The 23123-nt window shown below is 37.4% G+C and overlaps 1 protein-coding gene across 3 annotated transcripts in view; it reads left to right on the forward strand.

Annotated features, from left to right (window-relative positions):
• Positions 1-23123, forward strand: part of FILIP1 (filamin A interacting protein 1) — a 227904-nt gene that overhangs the window by 137507 nt on the left and 67274 nt on the right. For all 3 annotated transcript variants that reach the window (XM_059177257.1, XM_059177256.1, XM_059177258.1), the window contains one exon: positions 17960-18133. In XM_059177257.1, coding sequence (XP_059033240.1) covers positions 17960-18133 — 174 coding nt within the window. The remainder of the gene's footprint in view (positions 1-17959; positions 18134-23123) is intronic.

The raw sequence follows: 23123 nt of genomic DNA on the forward strand, positions 1-23123 counted from the left end.
GAAGACAAATCAAAGAGATGTTTGGTAAAGATTTTATTTCTACAGTAGAGATCTTTTTTTTTTAATTTTTTTTTAATTGATTTATGACAGAGAGAGCGAGAGAGGGAATGCAAGTACAGGGGAGCTGGAGAGGGAGAAGCAGGCTCCCCGGTGAGCAGAGAGCCCAATATGGGACTCGATCCCAGGACACTGGGATCATGACCTGAGCTGAAGGCAGATACTTAATGACTGAGCCACCCAGGTGCCCAACAGTAGAGATCTTTATTTCAAACAAATTCAACACAGAATTCTAGTCTAACACAGCTAACTTTCACTTGGAATTTTTTTACTTGGTATTAGAATTTGATCCAAGCTTTATGTTATAGATTCATGTAAGAAGAATTGAGCAAACTGGAAAAAAGAAAGAAAGAAAGAAAACAAACCCTCAACTGAGGGATAGGTATGTGAAAAGAGAGGAGACCCAATGAATTTATCGATTTGAAAAACAAATATGTAAGACCTGTTAGTGCTGGTGAAATGAATATTATTGGTATCAGTAGAATTTCATCCTTCTTGAGCTTTCCATTGTATTTGAATACAAAATAAAGTGGTACATATTTGAGAGATTCTATATTGATAGATATAGATCTATGGAGAATTCATAAAGTATCATATTAAGATTACCAGCTCTGGAGTTAGATTGTATATTTGCGTTCTGACACCACCACTTGTTAGTTGTATGACTTTAGACAAATCACTGAACACCGTTGTACCTGCCTCAGATATCGCATCTACAAGATGATGATAATAATAGTACCTGGGGCATCTGGGTGGCTCAGTTGGTTAAGCCTCCGACTCTTGGTTTTGGCTTAGGTCATGATCTCATGGGTTGTGGGATCAAGCCCAGCGTGGGGCTCCATGCTCAGTGGAGAGTCTGCTTGAGATTCTCTCCCCCATCCCTCTCCCACTTGTGCAATCTCGCTTTCTAAAATAAAAAAATAATCTTAAAAAAAAATAGTACCTATCTGATAAGGTTATTGTGAGGTTAAAATGAGATAATATTTGCAAAGTACTTTACAGATTTCTGGGCATATAGTAAAACCTCATTAATATCAGGGAGAAGGAGAGATGGAAAGAGAGAGATAGAGATAGAGAATGTGTGTGTGTTGACATCTGTATTTATATGTCTACAGAGAAAAACAATTCTAAAAAGATCCACTTCAAATTATTAATAAAACTAGGTCTGGGGAGTAGAATTTGGGAGGATGTGGCATAGACCTTCACTTTGTCTTTGATGTTGATTCAGTAATATTGATTTTTTATGATCAACTATTACACTATAATTTTAAATCTTTAACAATTTTAATAGTAGATCCAAAAAGATAATTTGCCAAGCTAAATTAATCTGGAGAGAATACAATTTAAACTAGTTTCTACAGAATCAAGACAACAGAATAGACCATAACTAACAATTTCTTTGTGGGGGACAATATTAATAAGCACATTCAAATCTATGGTCTTAGGATATTGCTAATTCCACCAGTTGAGAAAGTTGAAAGAATTCTTGGATCTTACCTTATCACTACTGAAAAGTAGGGCCAAAATTCCAGTGCCCTGATTCCAACAAAACCCCTCCACTACTTTTTTACATCTACAGTGTTGATCATTCCCCACCAAGCCCCAGTTTTTAAGAGTCAAGTAAGAGGGGTGCCTGGGTGGCTCAGTGGGTTAAAACCTCTGCCTTCAGCCTCAGATCATGATTCCAGGGTCCTGGGATCAAGCCCTTTATTGGGCTCTCTGCTCAGCAGGGAACCTGCTTCCCTTTCTTTCTCTGCCTACTTGTGATCTCTGTCAAATAAATTTAAAAAATCTTAAAAAAAAATCTGTTAAAAAAAAAGAGACAAGTAAGAGCTGACTTATATAATCTTGAAACCCAGTATAGAGTGGCAGATGATATTTTCGGATGAGCTTGCTAATTTGCTTTAAGATCTATATAAAGAAACTGATAAGAACTCTCACAATATTTGGTCACCATTCTGGCAATTTCTTATATCTTGTGAAGTTTATGTAAATTGAGGTTTTTAGGCTGTTGCGGGTGGTAAACAATCTTTTCACCTTGTGGATAATTCAACATGGTTAGCTTTGGTTGAGATCTCATTTTTCTGGCTGCAGATTCACAAGATCCCCGAAAGAGTCTATTCAGTAATTGTGATGCATTCCTGTAGCATTTAAGACTAAGCCCTAAAAGCTTTGCTTTGTATACTTGATCTGCAGTGACCTTTAGATTTTGCTGCCCATTGAACCGAAGGTCTTCCTTGTGAAATCATAGAATAGTGTCCCAGTTCACTTTCTGTTACTTGATATCACTGAACAAAAATACCATTATCAGTGTCTGAGAAAAGAAAAAATAAATAAAAAGATATGGTACCCTGTCTCTTTAAAAGTTTAAGAATAGCGAGCACAGTAGAGTTAATTCTTTGGGGGGCTGTGCCTTGAGAATTTTCTGGCCCAGAATCAAGCTACAGATAATTAATTATGTCAGTGAAAAGCTCTGATGGCCTGCTCTCTTCAGAGAAAAGTGACATCATCCATAGAATTCTTTGGCAATAAAGAAGAACAAAGCTGTGAGTGCAGGAAATAACAGACAGATGTCCATGAGGGCATATTTTATCTACTTCAAAGTGCATTGCTATAAGTCAGGCTCTAGGGCTGTCTCCCAGCAGCAGTGGCTTGGCAAGAAGTCTTGGAGAGTTAGAGAAGGAAGTTTACAGGATTGGGTTCACTGCCTCACGTGCTCTGGCTTAAAGAAAGAAGTGTGGCATTTTTAGGGAAGTTACTAAAAAGATGATAGGGCTCAAAAAATGTTGGCAAGATCATGGCAAGCCAATCAAGTTATGTAGTGTGGGGAACTTGGACCAGATGGTGGCGGCACGGTTTGTGGATGAATGTTAGGACAGAGAACATTATCCAGAGAGTTTAATTCCAGGGCCTTCCCTTGCTTTGTGCTTATATTGTGTTTTCATATGCAACTCGTAATGGAGGGAATAAATATCTTGGAATCAGATAACTCTGTTTCTTATGAATCCTATGACCTTGGGCAAGCTATTTAATTTTTTTGAGCCTTATTTTAATCATCTGCAGAATGGAATTAAGAGAAAAAATAGCCCTGAAAAGAATTTTGTCCGTACCAGGGTGCAATGTAAGTATTGGTTGTCATTAAATTCAACTCTGTCCTTCCCTGCAAAGTATGTTACTAGTTTCATATTATGTACATAGAGTCAAATATATTAGCCAGAATAGATGTTTACTTACATAAACAATATTAGGCACGATAGAAAGGTCCTTGTTTCAAAATTTCAAATACCAAAGGACCAGAAAGTCTACTATAACTTTCTCTGAGTTGATATGACCTATTTCAGGATTTTAATTTTTTTAATCTAATAATCAAAGTAAAACCAGTTCAATAAAGATAATTTAGAACATGCATTCTTCTTATTCCCAAGGTGAATACTGATTCTTAGGAGAGGCAAGGAAATTTTAGATGTTACAATGATTTGTGACACTCAAAAAGATCATAGTACATAAACAGATTTACAATCTATCTGTGGTATTGAAATTTTATAAGCATGGTAATCATAAAACATAATCTAAAAAGTCTCATTAGGAGAATTAGTGAAAAAAATTTGAGAAAGTCTTATTTAGAATTACAAAAAAGTTATAAGAAAAAACATCAATCACTCATAATTCTACTAGCTTAAAAGAATAATTGTGAATATTTGGGTGAGTATTTTTCTTCACATGTATTTTTTACATAATTGCAAACACAGTGTATATGGAAATTAGATTACATATTTGTTGTAAGCATTTCCCACATCATTCAACAACCCCTGAAATATAATTTTTAAAGTCTATAAAATGTTTTATCATATGGAAGTATTATATTCTACTCTAATATTTCCATATTGCATATTTAGGTTGTTTCCAATATTTTTACAGTTATAAGTAACATTGTAATGAACATATTTATGCACAATCTTTGTCCTAACAGAAAGCCTTAGTTAGGATTTTTCTGACATTTGGATGCTTTGTAACTGAAGATAATTACCCTATATCTATCATAGTTATTACATATGTTTCCTTTTTTTGCCATTTAATTGGCTATGTTTTTTTTCATACATAGACTCTCTTATCCTTTTTCTTGTCATTTCAGAGAAAGTCTTCACCTCATACAGTAGCAGATACTACCTATGTATATTTACTCATTCATTCATTCATTCATTCTTCATTCATCCATTCATCTTTGAACAGAACAACACATGAAGCAAAGTCATATATTAATTGGTTGATGAAAACATTGTGATGAGGGGCATGTAGAAGCCTAACTGTATTTACTTGAGGGGCAATAAGTCAGTATTCTCTAATTCACTGTTTGTGGTAACTTACAGAGAATAACTACTGCTGGTAATGGGCATCACCTATAGTTCATTTCTATTTGTTCCTTGCATACAAGAAGGAATATGAATCATGGAGAGATTTTATAGGGATTTCAAGAACATAATGAGACTAATCAGCCATTATCTTTTGGAGTCTAAACTTTCTCTAGTGAAAGATAAAAGGTGAAATTTTAAAAAGCTATTCTGTTCTCAAAGGAGAACATGCACATGCTTAGAAAGGGGAAACACAGGAAACTGCTGTTGGACAAGTTGAGTACATATATACAACGTACACATGTGCGTGCACACACACATGCTTTATTCATACATTTAACAAATGTGTAATGAGTAAGCACTTGTGTCAGTCACTGTGCTAGGGGCTAGGGACTCAGAAGAAACCAAGAGACCTCTGCCCTCACGGAGTTCTCAGTCTTGTGGGGAGGGAGAAAATGAGCCATTGAAATTACTAAGTAGTGAGTATAGTAATTAGGAAAGTATCAGGTGTCAGAAATGGCCATTCTCAGATTTCAGAGTATTGCATAGTTCCCAAATGCTAGCATGTAAGTAATAATATACATGAGATTCTTAAAAAGATTTATTTATTTCAGAGATAGAGAGGAAGTACTAGTGAGGAGTACAGAGATAGGGAGAAACAGGGAGCCCCACATGGGGCTCAGTCCCAGGACCCTGGGATCATGACCCAAGCCAAAGGCAGATGCTTAGCCAACTGAGCCACTGAGGTGCCCCTCTGAGATATTTTTATTTTAAAATTTTTTGGAAAATGCCCCATCTCTGATCCAATATAGTGAAAAAGCGAACTAATTGTATGAGCAGATACAATGAACTACATGTCTCTTTGAGCAAGTAGATTTGGCATTTCAAACCAAGACATGTCACTAGAGGACCGAATATTGCCCACAAAAAGCCTTTGGCAAATCATAAATATTACAGAAATTTTGTAGCTTTCTCAGGATCTCCTTTCTTTAAAAAAGGACATTCCAAGTAGGAAATTATAGGGATTTTGTTAAATGTCAAAGATGCACTTTTTAAAAAATTAACATTTCTGGGGTTTTGGTACTTATTTTTATTTTCCTTGACTTGAGGGCTTGACTTTGGTTGCACCTTCATTTATAGGCAATGCCTGCTTCTCACTTGAGTGCTAGTACAAAATGTGTTGACGTTCTTACTGATGCCAGGTTTTAAATAGAAGGCTCAGAAAAGTTTAAAAAAATGGTAAGTCACTTCTGCTGCAATATGATCTTTTGACATGGTGCTGAAGGAACTGTAGACTCTAGAGTAAACAGTGCAGTCCAAATTCTTGAATTAGAGAGAAAGCTGCTCCTTCAGATTACATCAGCGAATGGAGCAGGAGGCTCAGAAGCACAGCACAAGCCAGTATGGAGTTGCCAGCTGCCTGTTAGGTTTGTGGCTTAGGAATCACAGGTACTGTTAGGAGTGGTTTGTGCAGTCACTGGATATTGAGAGGAATGGGGACAAGGACCTTGACTTACTGACTCAGTTTGTGGAAAGGCTTTTTGTTTTGCTCCTCAGTAAGTGCAGGTGTCCCCCATCAGCCAGTTTACCTTTATGAGAAAAGAAAAGAGGAAATTGCCTTTTGTTGGGCATCTATAGCATTCCAGGCACTACATTAGACACTTCACATATATTTCATTCTCATACAGATGGAGAAACGAAGTTCAGAGCTAACTCGCCAAAGGTCACATGGCTGGAGTAAACTGCAGAGCCACACTTTATCTGTTTGGCTCCCAAGGGGCAGGGTAATTAACATTTGCCAAGCACCTTTATACATTAGCTCACATAGGAGCTGTGACGTAGCCACTGCTATGCCCATTTTACAGGCAAGGAAACTGAGTTCAGGGATGCTAATTCAATCATTTCAAGTCCCACTAGCAGTAGGATTAATGCATATTTCTAATTCAAGATTCCTAAGTGCATATTCTTTCTACCACATCGCTTCTAATGAGTTGTAGTAAAAACAAGCAATACACTACCTCTAAGTTTACGTCATGAGCTCGTTTAAAAAGAAAGATGAAAAGAAAAGCAGCTGAAAGAACCACATAGCAATAGACATCTTCAGTACACCAGAACAACTGATACTTAGAAAAGACAGTAACTTATGTATATTATATTCTTTTTAAGAGGAGAGGGGCTTTATGATTCATCTGCAGATGGTCCTATTCCCAAGCCCTTAAAAGGAAATTTGAAGTACTAACTTTTGAGTACTTATAACAGTAAATATCCCGCGTGACATTCCCTGTAGGTTCATAGTGGCTGACATTTTCTTGTATTTTTCTTCAAAAATTTAAACTCTAGTTCTAAGTTGGTCACGTGTGTTATAAACATAGAATTCACTGAAGTCAAAAGCTGAAATGAATATATCAAAAACATACCAAATCTGAAGGAACTCTATGTTATGTGATTCAAATAAACCTCATGTATAAATTCTATCTAGATGATACAGTCTTACCTTGTTCGGTTGAAATATTTTCTCTTCTGAAAAAAGTCTTAAATTTCCCAGCCCTCACTGGACACAGGATAAAAATAAGATCAAAGAAACTAATTTATCTCCCTCTCCAGCCTCTGCTTCCACCTGTTCTGTGGGAATGCCAGGTTCCCTGAGGTTCCTCCCATAATATGCTGAAGTCCTCAAGAGGATGACGTACACATGTTCTGCACACTCCTCTGAGCTACCATTTGGCATTTGCCATTTTGCCCTTGTTCCTACTCACGCTGTGGTGATGATGGGTACCCCTGTACACGCCTGCTTAAAGCACAGCCAGCACTGTTGTGTGTGTCCCAAAGGCTTCCTCTTCTGTTTACATCAGCTGATGTCTGCATGGAGAGCGTAATGCAAGATACAGAGAGGGCTGGTCCTTTCTACTTCCCCCACTAAAGCATGATATCTTGAATTCTAATTTACCAATTCCTCTCGGTTTTATTTAGGTCTTTTATGGCCATCCCTCACCTCAAGACTCAGGCATGGGTTGAGGGGGTTGGACTGGAGTGACAGACACTATGCTGCCCTCAGACTCACCCTTCCCCTCTGACCCTGCTCTATTGTCCTTCAGCCAACATGATGCCCTTCCTCCCCTGGGATGAGTTCTTTCCCAGGAAGAGCCTTAGTTCCTCATGCAAATAGCCCTGTGGTGGGTCCACCCTGCCAGTCAGCCCTCCAGACTGGATTACATCACAAGCTTTTGCTCAAGCTTGAAAAATAACTTCTAGAGATAATTTAACAAGGAGACAGTCATAGAGAAAAGTAAAGAGGTGAACAAAATTTAACTTAATAAAGAGAATTGTACCAGAGATGTCTGTGCGGAAATGTCTGGTACCACAGCGAGTGCAGATGCTTTCTCTGTCCTAGCTCTCATTTAGTGTTGTTTGCTGAAGGGATTAGATTTATGGAGCTAGATAAACAACCACAGTGAGAAAATAATCATCTAGTTGTGCCTTAGCAATGACTTCTCATATTTTAGGGAATTCAGCTTCTCAACTTGTTCACAGAAAGCTGGACCCTGTCTGCCAGACCTGCTTATATATAGGGGTGAGGAGTTTAAAGGCTCTTCCCAAGGGCTTGATTAGCACAGAACAAAAAGCTTGTAGTCTGTTGGAATTTAAGAAATTATACACTGTTGCATCACAGCACTGCATGGGGGAACCTGTGACCTTATCTAATTTCTAATCCAGGACATCACAGCTGTTGTGCTATTAATATCCTGAAGTGTGTAAAAAAGTAAAAAGAAGAAAACCACATAAGTAGTGAAAATGTGCTTAAATCCATGGATGACTTTGACATACAGCTAACTAATTATAAGGAAAATATGACTGAACTTTCATAGTTTATTACATGGAATTTTACTTTTTTCTCTAAAATGGTAATGTCTAAATAAAGGATTGGGAGTGTTTTTTCTTTTCTTATCCAATTATTTTGGTGGCAAATAAGGTACTTTTAATTTTTTTAAACTGTAATAAAATATACATAATGTAAAGTTGACCATTTAAACCATTTTAAAGTGCATAGTTCATTGGCATTAAATGTATTCCCCTTGCTGAACCCCATCACCATCCATCTCCTGATGATGAAAATGTGAAATATATTAGTATAGAAAATAGTATGGTGGTTCCTCCAAAAATTAAAAGTAGATGACCATATGACCCAGCAAATCCTGAACTTTTTTCATCTTCCAAACCTGAAACTCTGTCCTCATTAAACAACAACTCTGTCTTCCCTTTCCCTCTGCCCCAACCCTGACAAACACCATTCTTCTTTCCGTCTCTATGAATGTGACTATGTAAGTGGAATCATATAATATCTGTGTTGTGTGACTGGCTCATTCTACTTTGCATAATGTCCTCAAGGTTCATCCATGCTGTAGCTTGTGTCAGGATTTCCTTCCTTTTAAAGGCTGAATAATATTGCAGTGTGTTTATATACTACATTTTGTTTACCCATTCATCTGTCAGTGGATACTTGGGTTGTGTCTACCTTTTGGCTATTGCCAACAATGCTGCTATGAACATGAGTCTCCTTGCTTCCAATTCTTTTGGGTATTTACCCGGAAATGGAATTGCTGGGTCATATGGTCATCTACTTTTAATTTTTGGAGGAACCACCATACTATTTTCTATACTAATATATTTCACATTTTCATCAGCAGTGCACAATAGTTTAAATTTTTCTATATCCTTGCCAATGTTTTTTATTCCCTGTGTTTTAGATGATAGCCATCCTAATAGGTATGAAGTGGTGTTTGATTGTGGTTTTAATTTACATTTCCCTACTGACTAGAAACACTGAACATATTTTCAAGTTCTTGGTGACCATTTGTATATCTGCTTTAGAGAGATGTCTATTTAAGTGCTTTGTCCAGTTTTTAATTTTTGGTTTTTTTGTTGTTGTTGTTGTTGTAGAGTTTTAGGCATTCTTTGTATATTCTGGATATTAGTCTCTTCATAGATAATCAGATATATGATTTGAAAATACTTTCTCCCATTCTGTCCGTTGCTTTTCACAGTTGATTGTGCTCTTTGATACTGAAATTTTAAATTTTGATGCATTTCAACTGAGCTAATTTTCTGCTGTTGTCATGCTTTTGGTGTGTCACATGTAGGAAATCATTGTCAAATCCAGTACCCTGAAGTTTTTCCCCTATATTTTCTTCTGAAAGTTTTAGCTCTTCCATTTAGGTCTCTGATCATTTTGAATTGATTATTACTTATGGCATAAGATAATGGTCCAACTTCATTATTTTGCATATGAATAATCAGTTTTTCCAACATCATTTATTGAAAAAACTGTCCTTTCCCCCACTGAATGGTATTGGCATTTTTATTGAAGATCATTTGGCCATATATGTAAGGAATTATCTGTGTGCTCCTTATTCTTTTCCACTGTTCTACATGTCTGTATTTATACCAGTACCATACTGTTTTGATTACTGTAGTTTTCTAGTAAGTTTTCAAATCAGAAATTCTGGAGCCTACAACTTTGTTCTTTTTTAATATTATTTTGGCTCTTTGGTTCCTCTGTATTTTAGGGTGGATTTTTCTATTTCTGCAAAAACATCATTGGGATTTTGAGGTATCTTATTTAAAAAATTCAAGCTATAATGTTGATAATAGCAAGTTTTAACATGAAAATAGCATCTGCTTTTAACATTTTAATGAAATATTTCTTTTGGATGGTATTCTGTCTGAAATGCTAGGAAGGAGTGATCTTTAATAAACATGGGTATAGAGACTTTGAGGCACTATTGACCATATATATTTATGAAAAGAAGTTTCTCCGGAGAAACCAAAAGACACAATTTTAGCCCAATTGGCCCTTCAAACTAACCATGTTTGAATCTTCTCCCTGTACGTGATTGTGTTACTAATCATGTTAACTTTGTGTTCTAAAATTCAGGAGATGGGGTACCTGGGTGGCTCAGTGGGTTAAGGCCTCTGCCTTCCGCTCAGGTCGTGGTCCCAGGGTCCTGGGATCGAGCCCTGCATCGGGCTGCTTGGCGGGGAGCCTGCTTCCTCTCTCTCTCTCTGCCTGCCTCTCTGTCTACTTGTGATCTCTGTCTGTCAAATAAATAAATAAAATCTTTAAAAAATAAATAAATAAATAAAATTCAGGAGAAAAAAAAGGATTTAATTCCTGTAATAATAGCTAATATCATCATAAATTACATAACTTTTTTCTTCCAATATATTTATAGTATTTATATTTATCTAACAAGAGTAAATAATATAATTCAATTTGTATTAGATTTAAAGATAGTCCATTTCCTGTTGTAACATTCTGGTAGAAAGTACTGTTTTTCCCTTTTCCCATCTACAACATATTTTCTTTTTGTAGTAAACTTAAGAAGAACAAAGTGATTCCTAAATTATAGACAAAAATGTCAGATGAAAGAGTGGAAGTTCACAAAATGTAATTAATTGTTTAACTCTTTTAAACAAGGTTATGTAGCTAAGGTTGTTCTGAGATTTTTCAGTGACAGTTTATGCTTCTCTGACTTCACATTATTTAACTTTAGCTTTTTATTTGAACAAATATTTACTGAGTTCCTATCACATGAGCAGGCATTCTTTTAGTAGACACTGTAGATACATCTTTGTCCTCAAAGCAGCTCACAGCCTAAGAAAGAGAGACAAGTAAACTAATAAATTTCCTTATCTAACTAGATACAAAACATGGATTGGAGTTGCCCAAGTAGGAAAGCATTAGCAGAATGGTCATGCTTTTGTCATCCAGGACCATCTTTTCTAGGGATCCTTGGCTCACTGCTGTAGTTATAGTTAGGTAGTTAACAAAATAATACAAAGAAGCAAGAGTGTTTAGGAACTTTTAAGTCCTAAATATTAAAGTGAATATTAAAATTGTATTAATTTTTTAAAAATTATTTATTTATTTATTTGACAGAGAGAGAGAGAGAGAGTAAGAGAGGGAACACAAGCAGGGGGAGTACTAGAGGGAGACACAGGCTTCCTGTTGTTGAGCAGGGAGCCCAACGCTGCGCTCCATCCCAGGACCCTGGGATCACGACCTGATCGGAAGGCAGACACTTAATGACTGAGCCACACAGACGCCCATAAAACTGTATTAATTTTTGAAAAAGTTATAAATTCCTTCCCACTCACCCCAAGTCTTCAGGTAATTGTAGTGCTTTAGGAAGGCTATACCTTCTTTAGCTTGATTTTATCCTGTCCTCACAGAATCATACACATACCCATTTTAGAAGTGTGGAAAAACTATGTCACATGTGCATTAGAACTAAGCATTCTTTCCAGCTCATTATGCATTTTCCCAAAGATTGAAAAATCCCACAAGTTTAAAAAATAGCTGAACCTGTCACCAGGCATAATCATTGATAATGGCATTTTGCCTTTTAAAAAAGCTGTTTTAGAGACACTGTCACTGAAATTCAGTACCTGAGTATATAGTAAGCCTCCTATGGCTGCCAATAGCTAGATACAGGGACATTTTGGACTATCCAGTCTCCCGTCCTCTCCTGTCCACCACTTTGTCCTAGAATGACCAACTCTTCCCAGTGTGCCTGGGACTATCCTGATTTTCAAAAGTCCAGCTTTGTGTGGCCCTGCTCCTTAGTCCCAGGCAAACTGGGGTGATTGGTTACCCTCGTTTTTCAGAACTGGCAAATACCTCTAATGGTTTCCAGGGACTCCCCTGGTTTAGGCTGCTGGTGTGAAGTGATCATGATTCCTTGGTGAAGAACAATCATTGGAACTGATAACAGAGAGAAAACATGAGAAACCACTGGGTCAAGCAGGTGCTTAAGAATTAGATGACCCTACCTGAAAGCTTAAGCTATCATGTAGCAGATGTTTTAAGTGGTTTTAGTTTTGAATTGGTCTATCTGTCCTAAAGCCTATCTGTCTAAGTGCAGCTGTGCTTTAAAATCATCTGCAGAGATATTTTATTTTATCCCACTATAATTGATGTACTGTGTTATATTAATTTCATGAGTATAACATAGTGACTCAACCATTCTGTACATTATTCCGTGCGTATCAAGATAAGTATACTCTTAATCCCCTTGACCTATTTAACCCATTCCTCCACTTCCCTCCCCTCCAGTGACCATCAGTTTGTTCTCAATAGTTAAGATTGTTTTTTTCGGGGGTGCCTGGGTGGCCCAGTGGGTTAAAACTTTGCCTTCGGCTCAGGTCATGATCTCAGAGTCCTGGGATCGAGCCCCACATTGGGCTCTCTAGTCAGTGGGGAGCCTGCTTCCCTCCCCGCCCTGCCTGCCTCTCTGCCTACTTGTGATCTCTCTGTCAAATAAATAAATAAAATCTTAAAGAAAAAAAGTAAAGATTCTGTTTTTTGTTTGTTTCCCTTGTTTGTTTTATTTCTTAAATTCCACACGTAAGTGAAATCATATGGAATTTATCTTTCTCTGACTGACTTATTTTACTTAGCATTATACTCTCTAGATCCACCTATTGTTGCAAATGGCAAGATTTCATTCTTTTTATGACTGAATAATATTCCAGTGTGTGTGTGTGTGTGTGTGTTGTATAGCACACCTTTTTAAAAAGTAGACTCCAGGCCCAGTGTGGGGCTTGAACTCATGACCTTGAGATCAAGAATTGGATGTTCTGTTGACTGAGCTAGCCAGGTGCCCCTATATACCACACCTTCTTTATCCATTCTTCTATTGATGGCCACTTAGGCTGCTTCCATAGTTTGGCTATTGCAAATAATGCTGTAATAGACATAGGGGTGCATATATCCTTTTAAGTTAATATTTTTATATTTTTGTGATAAATACCCAGTAGTGTGATTAACAGATCATAGGGTAGTTCTGTTTTTAACTCTTTGAGGAAATTCCATACTGTTTTTCACAGTAGCCACACAGTTTACATTCCTACCAATAGTGCATGAAGTTTCCTTTTTCTCCACATCTTTGCCAATACTTGTTGTTTCTTGTACTGCTGATTTTTAGCCATTCTGACATGTATGAGGTGACATCTCACTGTAATTTTGATTAGTATTTTCCTGATGATGAGTGATATTGGGCATCTTTTTATATGTCTATTGGCTATCTGGATTTCTTCTTTGGAGAAATGTCTATTCATGTCTTCTGCCTGTTTTGATTGGATTATTTGGGTTTTGAGTGTTGAGATCTATCAGTTCTTTGTATATCTTGGATACTGACCTTTTATGGGATATATCATTTGCAAATATCTTCTCCCATTCAGTAGGTTGCAATTTAGTTTTGTTGATTGTTTCCTTCACTGTACAGAAGCTTTTCATTATGATATAGTCCTAATCGTTTATTTTTGCTTTTGTTTCCTTTACCCCTGGAAACATACCTAGAAATATGTTATTATGGCCAACATCAGAGAAATTATTGTCTGTGCTCTCTTCTAGGATTTTTATGGTCTCAGGTCTCACATTTATATCTTTAATCCATTTTGAGTTTATTTTTGTCTATGGTATAGGAAAGTGGTCCAGTCTCATTTACTTGCATATACCTGTCCAGTTTTCCCAATCCCATTTGTTGAAGAAACTACCTTTATCCTATTGCATATTCTTGTCTTCTTTGTCATAGAGTAATTGACCATGTAAGTGTGGGTTTATTTCTCGGTTCTCTACTCTTCCTTTGACCTTTGTGTCTGTTTTTGTGTCAGTATTATATTGTTTTGATTATGACAGCTTTGTAGTATATCTTGAAATTTGGGATTGCGATATCTCCAGGTTTGTTCTTCTTTTTCAAGATGGCTTTGGCTATTCTGGGTTTTGTTTGTTTGTTTGTTTTTTGTTTTTTTGTGGTTCTGTACAAATTTTAGAATTATTTGTTCTAGTTTTGTGAAAAATGCTGTTGGTATTTTGATAATGATTGCATTAAATCTGTAGATTTCTTTGGGTAGTATAGACATTTTAATAGCATTTGTTCTAACAGTCCATGAGCATGAAATATCTCTTCATTTGTTGATTTAGAATTTGTACATTTTTAACAGGGTAAATGAATGACCTTTCCACCACACAATCCTGACCATGTCCCAGTCCTGCTGCTTAAAAATTCCAAGGCTACTAGCTGTTCCATGAGAAAATGCAAGCTCACTACCTGGTTTACAAGGCTTTTCATAAGTTGTCCATTATTTATCACCCAGCCTCATGTTTTCCAGCCCATGCATCTACATCTGTTTGGCTTTTGCTTACAGTTTTCCCTTGGCCAAGAACACTCTCACTCTAATTCCCATCTTTCTCTGGCTCAAGTACTCAGTGTGAGATTTTTGGGTCACTTCCTCTGTGAAGATTTTCCTTAGCCTTGTATTCAAGTCAAGTATATTTTTAGATGGAGTTCTTAGCCCCCTGTATCTCCTCCATCCTAAGACTTCAATTATTTGTTCATATCCTTCCAGGCTTTAATCTCTGTGGATGAGCTTATATCTCCAATACTGAACACAATGCATTGCCCACAGTGAATGTGCACAAATATTTATTGAATGAATGGTTGGATTTAACTCTTTTTTTTTTTAACTGCTCCATCTGTTGTGACTCCACCTGTTCTGCTTCTTATTCTGCCTTACTCCCACTTCCCCCTCACCCCACCATTTCCCGGCTTTCCCAGCAAAGCCCAGATACCCTCTATTGACTTTATAAGATGAATCACACACTCACCTGTTGGCCCTGTGCTTTGCAGAATAGCTCTTTGCTGCCCCCATATGTTTTTAATCAGTTCCTTATGCCGCCGGTTGAGACAACCCCTTGCTCCATCTGGTGCAGTTACAGTTTTGCAGAACATTGTTGTTCTTGGCTTCCATATGTCTCTCTTGGCACAAAGAGGAACTTGTAGGATGGAATAGAAGAATGTGACCCTTCCGTGTTGGTTTTTATACCCTAATCTCATATTTATTCTCTTCATCATCAGGACTAAATAAATTGAACAATTTATAGACCCCTTTCTCTCTTCTCTAGAATCCTCTTCAAAGAATTCTTCCCTCTGAGTCCTTTTACATATATTTAAATACAGTGGTCTACTTAAGCATCGCTGCAGCATTCTAAGAATTTAACTCCTTGCTTCTGATGAAACTTCTATGTGAAAACAGTAATGTTTAAGGACAGGAACCTTCTTACATTTTGTATTTCATTCTTTTATATAAAAATTAAGAAGTTTCAGGGCTCCTGAGTGGCGCAGTGAGTTACGACTCTTAGTTTTGGCTCAGGTCGTGATCTTAGAGTCCTGAGATGGAACTAGCGGGGGGCTGTGTGCTCAGCGTGGAGTCTGCTCAAGCTTCTCCCTCCTTCTCTCTCTGTCCCTCCCCCTGCACACACACTCCATCCAATAAATTAATCTTTAAAAAAATTAAGAAGTTTCTTAAAATGGAAGTGTAAAGTGGTTTTATTCCCAAAATGTAGGACCTTTTTTTACATAGATTGGATCATATATTTAGTTAAAAAATTTATTATGATTATAATCATTTCATTAACCCATTGATTAAAAAGGCACCACAATAATAATGATTGATTTACTATATTAAACTACTTCAAATACTAGTGATTTATAGTCAACATTTGTATTCCATCCAGGGTTATTATTATAGCAATGAAAAAGCTTTTAGTAAGTTCATGAGGAATAGTGCAGTTCTAAATATATAATGCCCAGAGTTATACCACCATACCCTCTTTCTCTTTGGGAATTAGTGTCTCGAGTAATTAAACTAAGAATGACATGTGTGGTATAGGTAGCATATCATAGTTAATACAACTCTAGCGCAAGCACATTTTTAGGGAGAGAAGAAGAATGTATTTTGTATCAGTTGGAACAAAAGAAACTGTTTTCTTAATTCTCTATTAAGAAGATTTGGTCAAGAAGATAGATACCAACAATATTTACATTTAATTAAAACCACATAGCTTAAACTTTTGAACTGAAATACTTACCGATTTACATTTCTAAAATCTCCTTATTTATATTATTTGCCTGAAAATGAATAACCAATGACAGACCTTACGCTCCTTCAGTACAGGGCCACCATCTACAGAATGGAGTTATGGCTTGCCCAAGGGTGTCTGGGAAAGAGGATAGACAGGGGTTGAAACACAGCCTTTTCTTTCCTTGCTACGTAAGCAGCATTCTGACTCAGACTGTATCTCCTAGAGGAAGTAAGCACCTTTTTCTAAGCTGCACAAAGATACTGTACAAGATAGCCTGGTACTGTGTCTATGCTTATGTTTTTTCACTCTCCATGGAAGCACATTGCCTTTCCATTAAATTATTTTCTGACTTTAACTTTCTTGCTAATTCTGAACTACTATTTCTTCAAAATTAATATTTTCCAATTTTTGTCTTGAAATGAGCACATGCAAATGTGGCAGAGACAACAGGGGGAAAATCTGCAAATTCCAGTCTATTGACGTTTCCATAATAGTCTTTAGCCATCTGGAATTAGATTAATTTGGAGACTATGAAAAAGCAATGAAAGTGAGAAACTTCAAGAAAGACAAACTTATAATGCTCCTATCTTAAGGCTAACTAATTAGCTCCCTTGTGTAGAATACCATGATAATGAGCCAGGCTTATAATTTCAAATCCATAGTTAGCATAACAAAGGGGAAAACTCTATTCTATTGCTATGGACTGCAACTCTTACCCACCAGGTTGTTCTTTGGTATAAGTTGGCATGACGTCGGGATACTTCATACCCATCACCAGTACTAGAAAAACAAGTATATGACAAGATGGGAATACATTGACCAAATGTTAGCTCCATCATAACTAGGAAGTTCGTCACTTAGTAGTGATACATCCATTATGTAATGAGATCCATAGTCAATATGATATAAAACCTATAAACAGGTGATTTTCTCAAGAGTTCAAGAAGGTGCTGAAGTTTTGCTGAGAAACCAAAAGAACAATGCTGACCCCACTTATACGATTGAGTATGGCTCATAAGATTGGTAGTCTGGCTCATACCTGGCTCATACGATTGGTAGTCTGGATGTTACAGGAGTTAAATTTCACCTTTGGTGTGATTCCTTAGATCAAAAAGCCCAGCACAGCACCATGTGAGTTCCCAACCATGTGTTTCTATATAAACTGAATCACTTGATAGGAAATAGGAACTCACTTATAAAGGCTGTTTTGTTTATTACACATAGGGTTGTAATTAGAACGGGGAAACTAGATTTGAATACTTCTTTGAGAGCATAAACAGAAAACTAGAAAACTTTAAATTGTCCTTGACCTCATGTACAATGAAACGGGGTAAGTACCCCACGTCCTCTTGATTCAAAAGTGCTCAGAATCTTTTCTACTTAGATAAAGCAATTTTTATGTAGTTAATATTAGCACAAATCCGTTTTCTGCTTGCTGCTTCCTAGCAACCTGAAGCGGAGTATCTGCTTGCCAATCTGCTTCTGATAGAAAATAAGAACAAAATACCCAGTGAATTTGCCAATAGCCCCGAAGAGATGGGGATGTGTTCAATAAGCTTTGTGTTGATTTTGTGAGTCTGGCATGTGATTTATGTTGTCAACCGTCTGACCTTGCCGCATTCTACCACAGGCCAGGGAAGATGTGATCCACATGCTGAAGACAGAGAAAACCAAGCCTGAGGTTCTGGAGGCTCACTACGGGTCTGCAGAGCCAGAGAAAGTGCTGCGAGTCCTGCACCGAGATGCCATCCTGGCCCAGGAGAAGTCTATAGGAGAAGATGTCTATGAGAAACCAATTTCAGAGGTAAAAATATGACATCAGCAAGTTCCCGTATGTAAGGGTACCTCAGAGAGATGGCTTCACATTCTCCATTTTTCATGCTTTAACATTTTCTTTCAAAGCCAAATTTTTAGGACACTTTAGTATAGAATTAAAATGTAATTATATAATTCATGAATTACAATGGATACATTGCAATGATAAGAATTTTAGAAGTATTTCCTTAAAAATACTTAAAGCCTGAAATCTATTTCTCATGTGATTACACCAATTACATGCTGCTGCAATCTGTTATTGTTCTATTTCTCTAGGAGATGATGTGTGTAAAAACTTGAAGCGGTCATCAGTTTTGGCATTGAGTTGTCAGGATCATTATCAAATCGGTTACCTGAAATTAAATTGATTATTGATATTGTATTGATGAACATTTATTTTATTATTGATGTTTATAAAGGGACTGTGTTTTTGTATATTACAGATTTTGTCACAGTTAAAATGGTCTCATGTACGTAGCTGAAATACAGTGGTTGAGGCAAAATGCTTAGGGCAACTTTTTAAGATGAAAGGAAATCTAATAGGGTTATATTTAGTCACTTTTATATAAGATTGTGTTAGGAACTATCTGCGATGTTATTAATTTCCCATGAGACTACATGTTAAAAGTATTCTCGTGTTGTAGTAGAAGTTTGAGGCTGAGTTAGGGAAACAGTTGCTAGATTACCCATACTGACTTCAGAATTTATGTAAAAAAATTCCAGAGATGTGAAATTATTATCATAAATGAAGAAAAAGAACACAGAAATTAAAAATGAAGCAATTTGTCATAATATAAAAAATAATAATATAAAAGATAATATATTATCATATGTCAAGCCTTTATAGAAGCTTATTTTGACAGATCTTAGATAAGATCTGTTTTTGACAGTATTCACAGCAGACTGATGGTCCTATAATTACCCTAATTTCTACAACAAGGAATAGCTGGAGCTCGTGTTTTAATCTTTGCCTAAAATGTTAAGAGATGACTTATGATGGGATGCAGTCAACTGGCTGGATCCACTTGCATGTCTGAGAGCCACCATTACCAACTGCCTATGGCTTTGGGCGGGTCACTTCAGCTCCCTAACCTTAGTTCCTTCCTTCTCTGTCAGATGGAAGTAACAACAGCACGTATCTCCTAGAGCTGTTGTGAAGATTAAATAAAGCAATGCCCGAAAAGCTCTTAACACAGTGTCTGGTACATCCCAGGTACTCACCAAATACTAGCCATAAGCATTTGATATTGTGATATTCACTCACACCTTTAATTATTTCCAAATTTGGAGGGGCTTGAGGAGTGACAGACATAATGAGGTCAAAATATTCTTACAATATTAAATATTCTTACAATAACCCCCTGGGTCGGAGAACTCAGTTTGGATAAATGATATCATTTAGGTTTCCGAATTCTTTGCTCCCGAGTTAGAGCTTGGGATGACACCTCAAAGGAGAGGTGGGTCAGAAAACACACACATTTGCTCAAAAGCACTGCCTTTAACCCAGTGAGCTCTATGGAAAGTACACAAAGAAAGGAGTTTCTGACCTACCTTCAGAAAGCAGGCCTAACCCAAGTGTTCCTATCTCATGGACAAAGGGGCAGAACAGAAGAAACCCACACTGTGGGTGGTCCTTTTAGAACTGGCTTAGCTAAACATGACTTTTGGTTTCTTTCTCCCCTCAACTCCCAATCTGAAGAGTATTCCTCAGTTGGGGAGGAGAGAGAGTGTGGAGGTAGAGAAAAGGACAGAAGCTACTTTTCCCAAACTGACAAAATAGTAAGGTCTTGCTTTGTGGGAAAAATAGAATGCTAGAAGGAGAAAAGATTTATCTTCTACCATCTACAAATTTGGGGTCTCCTAACCTTTTGGACATAACAATCAAGTTGTCATTATCCAGGAGCAGGAGTCTTTCTTCCAACTTCATGAGGAACGATCCCAATACAATCACTGTTGGGTTTGCCTCTTGGGACCATGAGTGAATAGTCTAGCTCTTATCTTTAGAAGCCATGCTGCATCTCAAGCCCAAAAGCCACTGCTCATTTTAATTTCCATACCAAATTAGGCCCAGCCAGGTTATCCAATAGAACTCATTAGAGGTTCAGCAATGAACCCTATGTGGTGGACACCCTCTGCCTTGCCAAATATCTGGGGAGAAATTAAGCAGCAAATATTAAATCTCCCTGAGCTTCTTTGTGAATTAAAGTCCAGGATATGAAAGTTCATAATTCTTAAGCAAAATTCTGAAGAAATCAAGATTTCAGTATCTTTCCTTCCCAAATTCTTCTGCTTAGTCTTAGCCAAAGGGATCTTATTCTTAAGCATTTTCTTTTCTTTCTTTTTTTAAAAAGATTTTATTTATTTGACAGACAGAGATTACAAGTAGGCAGAGAGGCAGGCAGAGAGAGGAGGAAGCAGGCTTCTGCTGAGCAGAGAGCCCGGTGCAGGGCTAGATCCTAGGACCCTGGGATCATGACCTGAGCTGAAGGCAAAGGCTTTAACCCACTAAACCACCCAGACACCCCAATCTTAAGCATTTTCAAAGTTTAACTAATATATCTTAAGTTCCCCCATTCCCCTTTTATAGAAGGCCTAAGGAATTATTAGAATACAATCATCATAATATCAACCTCACATTCATAAATATTAAAAATACAAGAAAATCCTCAGTTCCACAGTCAGTTTACCTCAAGCAAAATGACTCAGCATAATGCAGGCCCATGTTACTCTTAGGGAGACCAAAGGAGAGACTTGGGCAATCTCTAAGGGAAGGAAGGCAGGTAGAGAAAATCCTTTAATTATCACAGGATTTCTATCAGTCTGGGGAAGTTACCTTCTGTGTTCTACTTTATATGGTCTCCCTCAGTGACAGAAGTAAAATCAAGGAGTTATAAGCCTGCCAAGAGGACCCTTTGTTTAAGACAATTCTTACCTACATTCATATCCTTGAGTTGAATAATCCTCTCTGACAGATGAGTCTTTTCTCATCTCACTCTATCCATGTTTGAGCTGTTTATGTTACTGTCCTGACTGAATCCCCCGATGTTTGTCTCATTTTTCCTTCAAACTCTGCATCTCCAAGTTTCTCAAATGTGTTCTCTCAGGGCCCATCTATTTTAGCTGACACCCTGAAACTCACCAAATAATGCTTCAAATGTTCTACCTTGATCTTCTCAGAATTTAATTCTTAAATCTGTCTATATTTTATATATCCACCTTGGGTAACGGTTGCAGTCTTCAAGATAATGGCTCCCAACTGATCTCATGAAGAACTATCTGCAGTTTTACAGCACATTCCCCAAACACTTTCTGGATCCCAACCCTTTTCGTGGGGGGATTCACATGGCTCTGTTCTCTGTGCTTGCTATCTCTACCTCCTCTGGTCACTCATTTTGATTCACTAATGACTAATATATGTCCCTTCTTTATAGCCTTATCTTTAAGAGCACTTAGATCCATTTCTCTTTTGCGGAAGTCCAGTTTGTTCTTTAAGACTTTACGTTTTGGGGCGTGTGGGTGGCTCAGTGAGTTAAAGCCTCTGCCTTCAGCTTGGGTCATGATCTCAGGGTCCTGGGATTGAGCCCCGCATAGGGCTCTCTGCTCGGCAGGGAGCCTGCTTACCCCTTTCCCTCTGCCTGCCTCTCTGCTCACGTGTGATCTCTCTCTCTGTGTCAAATAAATAAATAAAATCTTTAAAAAAAAAGACTTTATGTTTCCTCTTTAGTGATCTTAGATTAAATTTGATTTCAGTAGATCTCTCTCTCCCTAAATCTCTTAATATTTCTCCAGTTAGCCTTTTGCTGATACAGAGCTAAAATCACTTCCTAAATCATGATTCTTTTGTCTAAAACGTGCTGACATTTCTCTCCATCTCAAGTCCTTAAGCCTCTTCTCTATCAGCTTGCTTTTGTAGAACAAGACTTGCAGGTATATTCTCCTTTTGGCTTTCAGTGTTACAATGATCTCATTTAATTTTCCTTCCACCTCTTGTCTAAGTGGGAGCTGTAGTTTCTAAAGTAACGGGTTCCCATTTCACTTTCAGTATTCATTAATAAAGGCAACTGTTCCTCAATGATGGAGCCACAGTGTGGATCACGAAAACCAAAAGTCATGGACACAGTGTACATGATTAATGAATTGACAGAGCCTATTGTTATGGGAGGTAGTCTTCAGAGCCTTTAGACAAGTCACAAAGATCCAAGAGAGAGAAGTTAGCCTACCTAAGTTCTCTCCTAGGAGTTCTATGTAGTTCCAAACAAAATAACAAGGAACAGCTGATTGCTTGCTACCTATGTTGGTTCTTACATCTAGAATTTAAAATTAAAAGCTAGATCCTCACGCATAAATGCTTTATTGCTAAAGAGGAATTTGCTACCTCTGCAGTTTAAAGTCTGGGCCTGCAGTTCTGTGTGAAAAACAGTGTGCACACCATTCTTTCAGTGCATTAAGAGACGAAAAGACTGTCTTCCTGATTCTGTAATCAGTGCTAGGATCAAGCAGTGCTAGTGTAGCTAAGGGGAGCATGGCCCACTGAGACCCCAGCAACTGCTCCAGTAGGTTGGCCCTAGGACTGTAGCTGCTGAGAACAACAAACCTCAAAGGCCCACATGGACAGGACATACTAAAGCTACAGTCTACCTTTGACCTGGGCTGCCTCAGAACACTTCATATCAACACAAGCTGGTTTTTCTCCAAATGCCCTCACAATGTCTTTTTTTCTGAGCACCTTAGCCATTCAGTTAATAATGCCTCCATCTTCCCTTCCAGAGTTCCTCGAAGGGATTGAGGGTAACTGCAGGAGTTGGATAGATGGGTTAAAGCATTTAGTTTTATTATTGGTCTGAATAGATAAATGACTACTATTGGGCTTTCTATTGCTTTCCCTCCAAGACTTTGGAGAAATCGCTTGAAGGAGAATTTGGGCCTTCAGAGCACAGTGTACCATTTTATGGCAGTCAAAGTAAAAAAATAAGAAATGA

This window comes from Mustela lutreola, chromosome 6 (genome assembly GCF_030435805.1).
Source record: "Mustela lutreola isolate mMusLut2 chromosome 6, mMusLut2.pri, whole genome shotgun sequence".
Taxonomy (NCBI): domain Eukaryota; kingdom Metazoa; phylum Chordata; class Mammalia; order Carnivora; family Mustelidae; genus Mustela; species Mustela lutreola.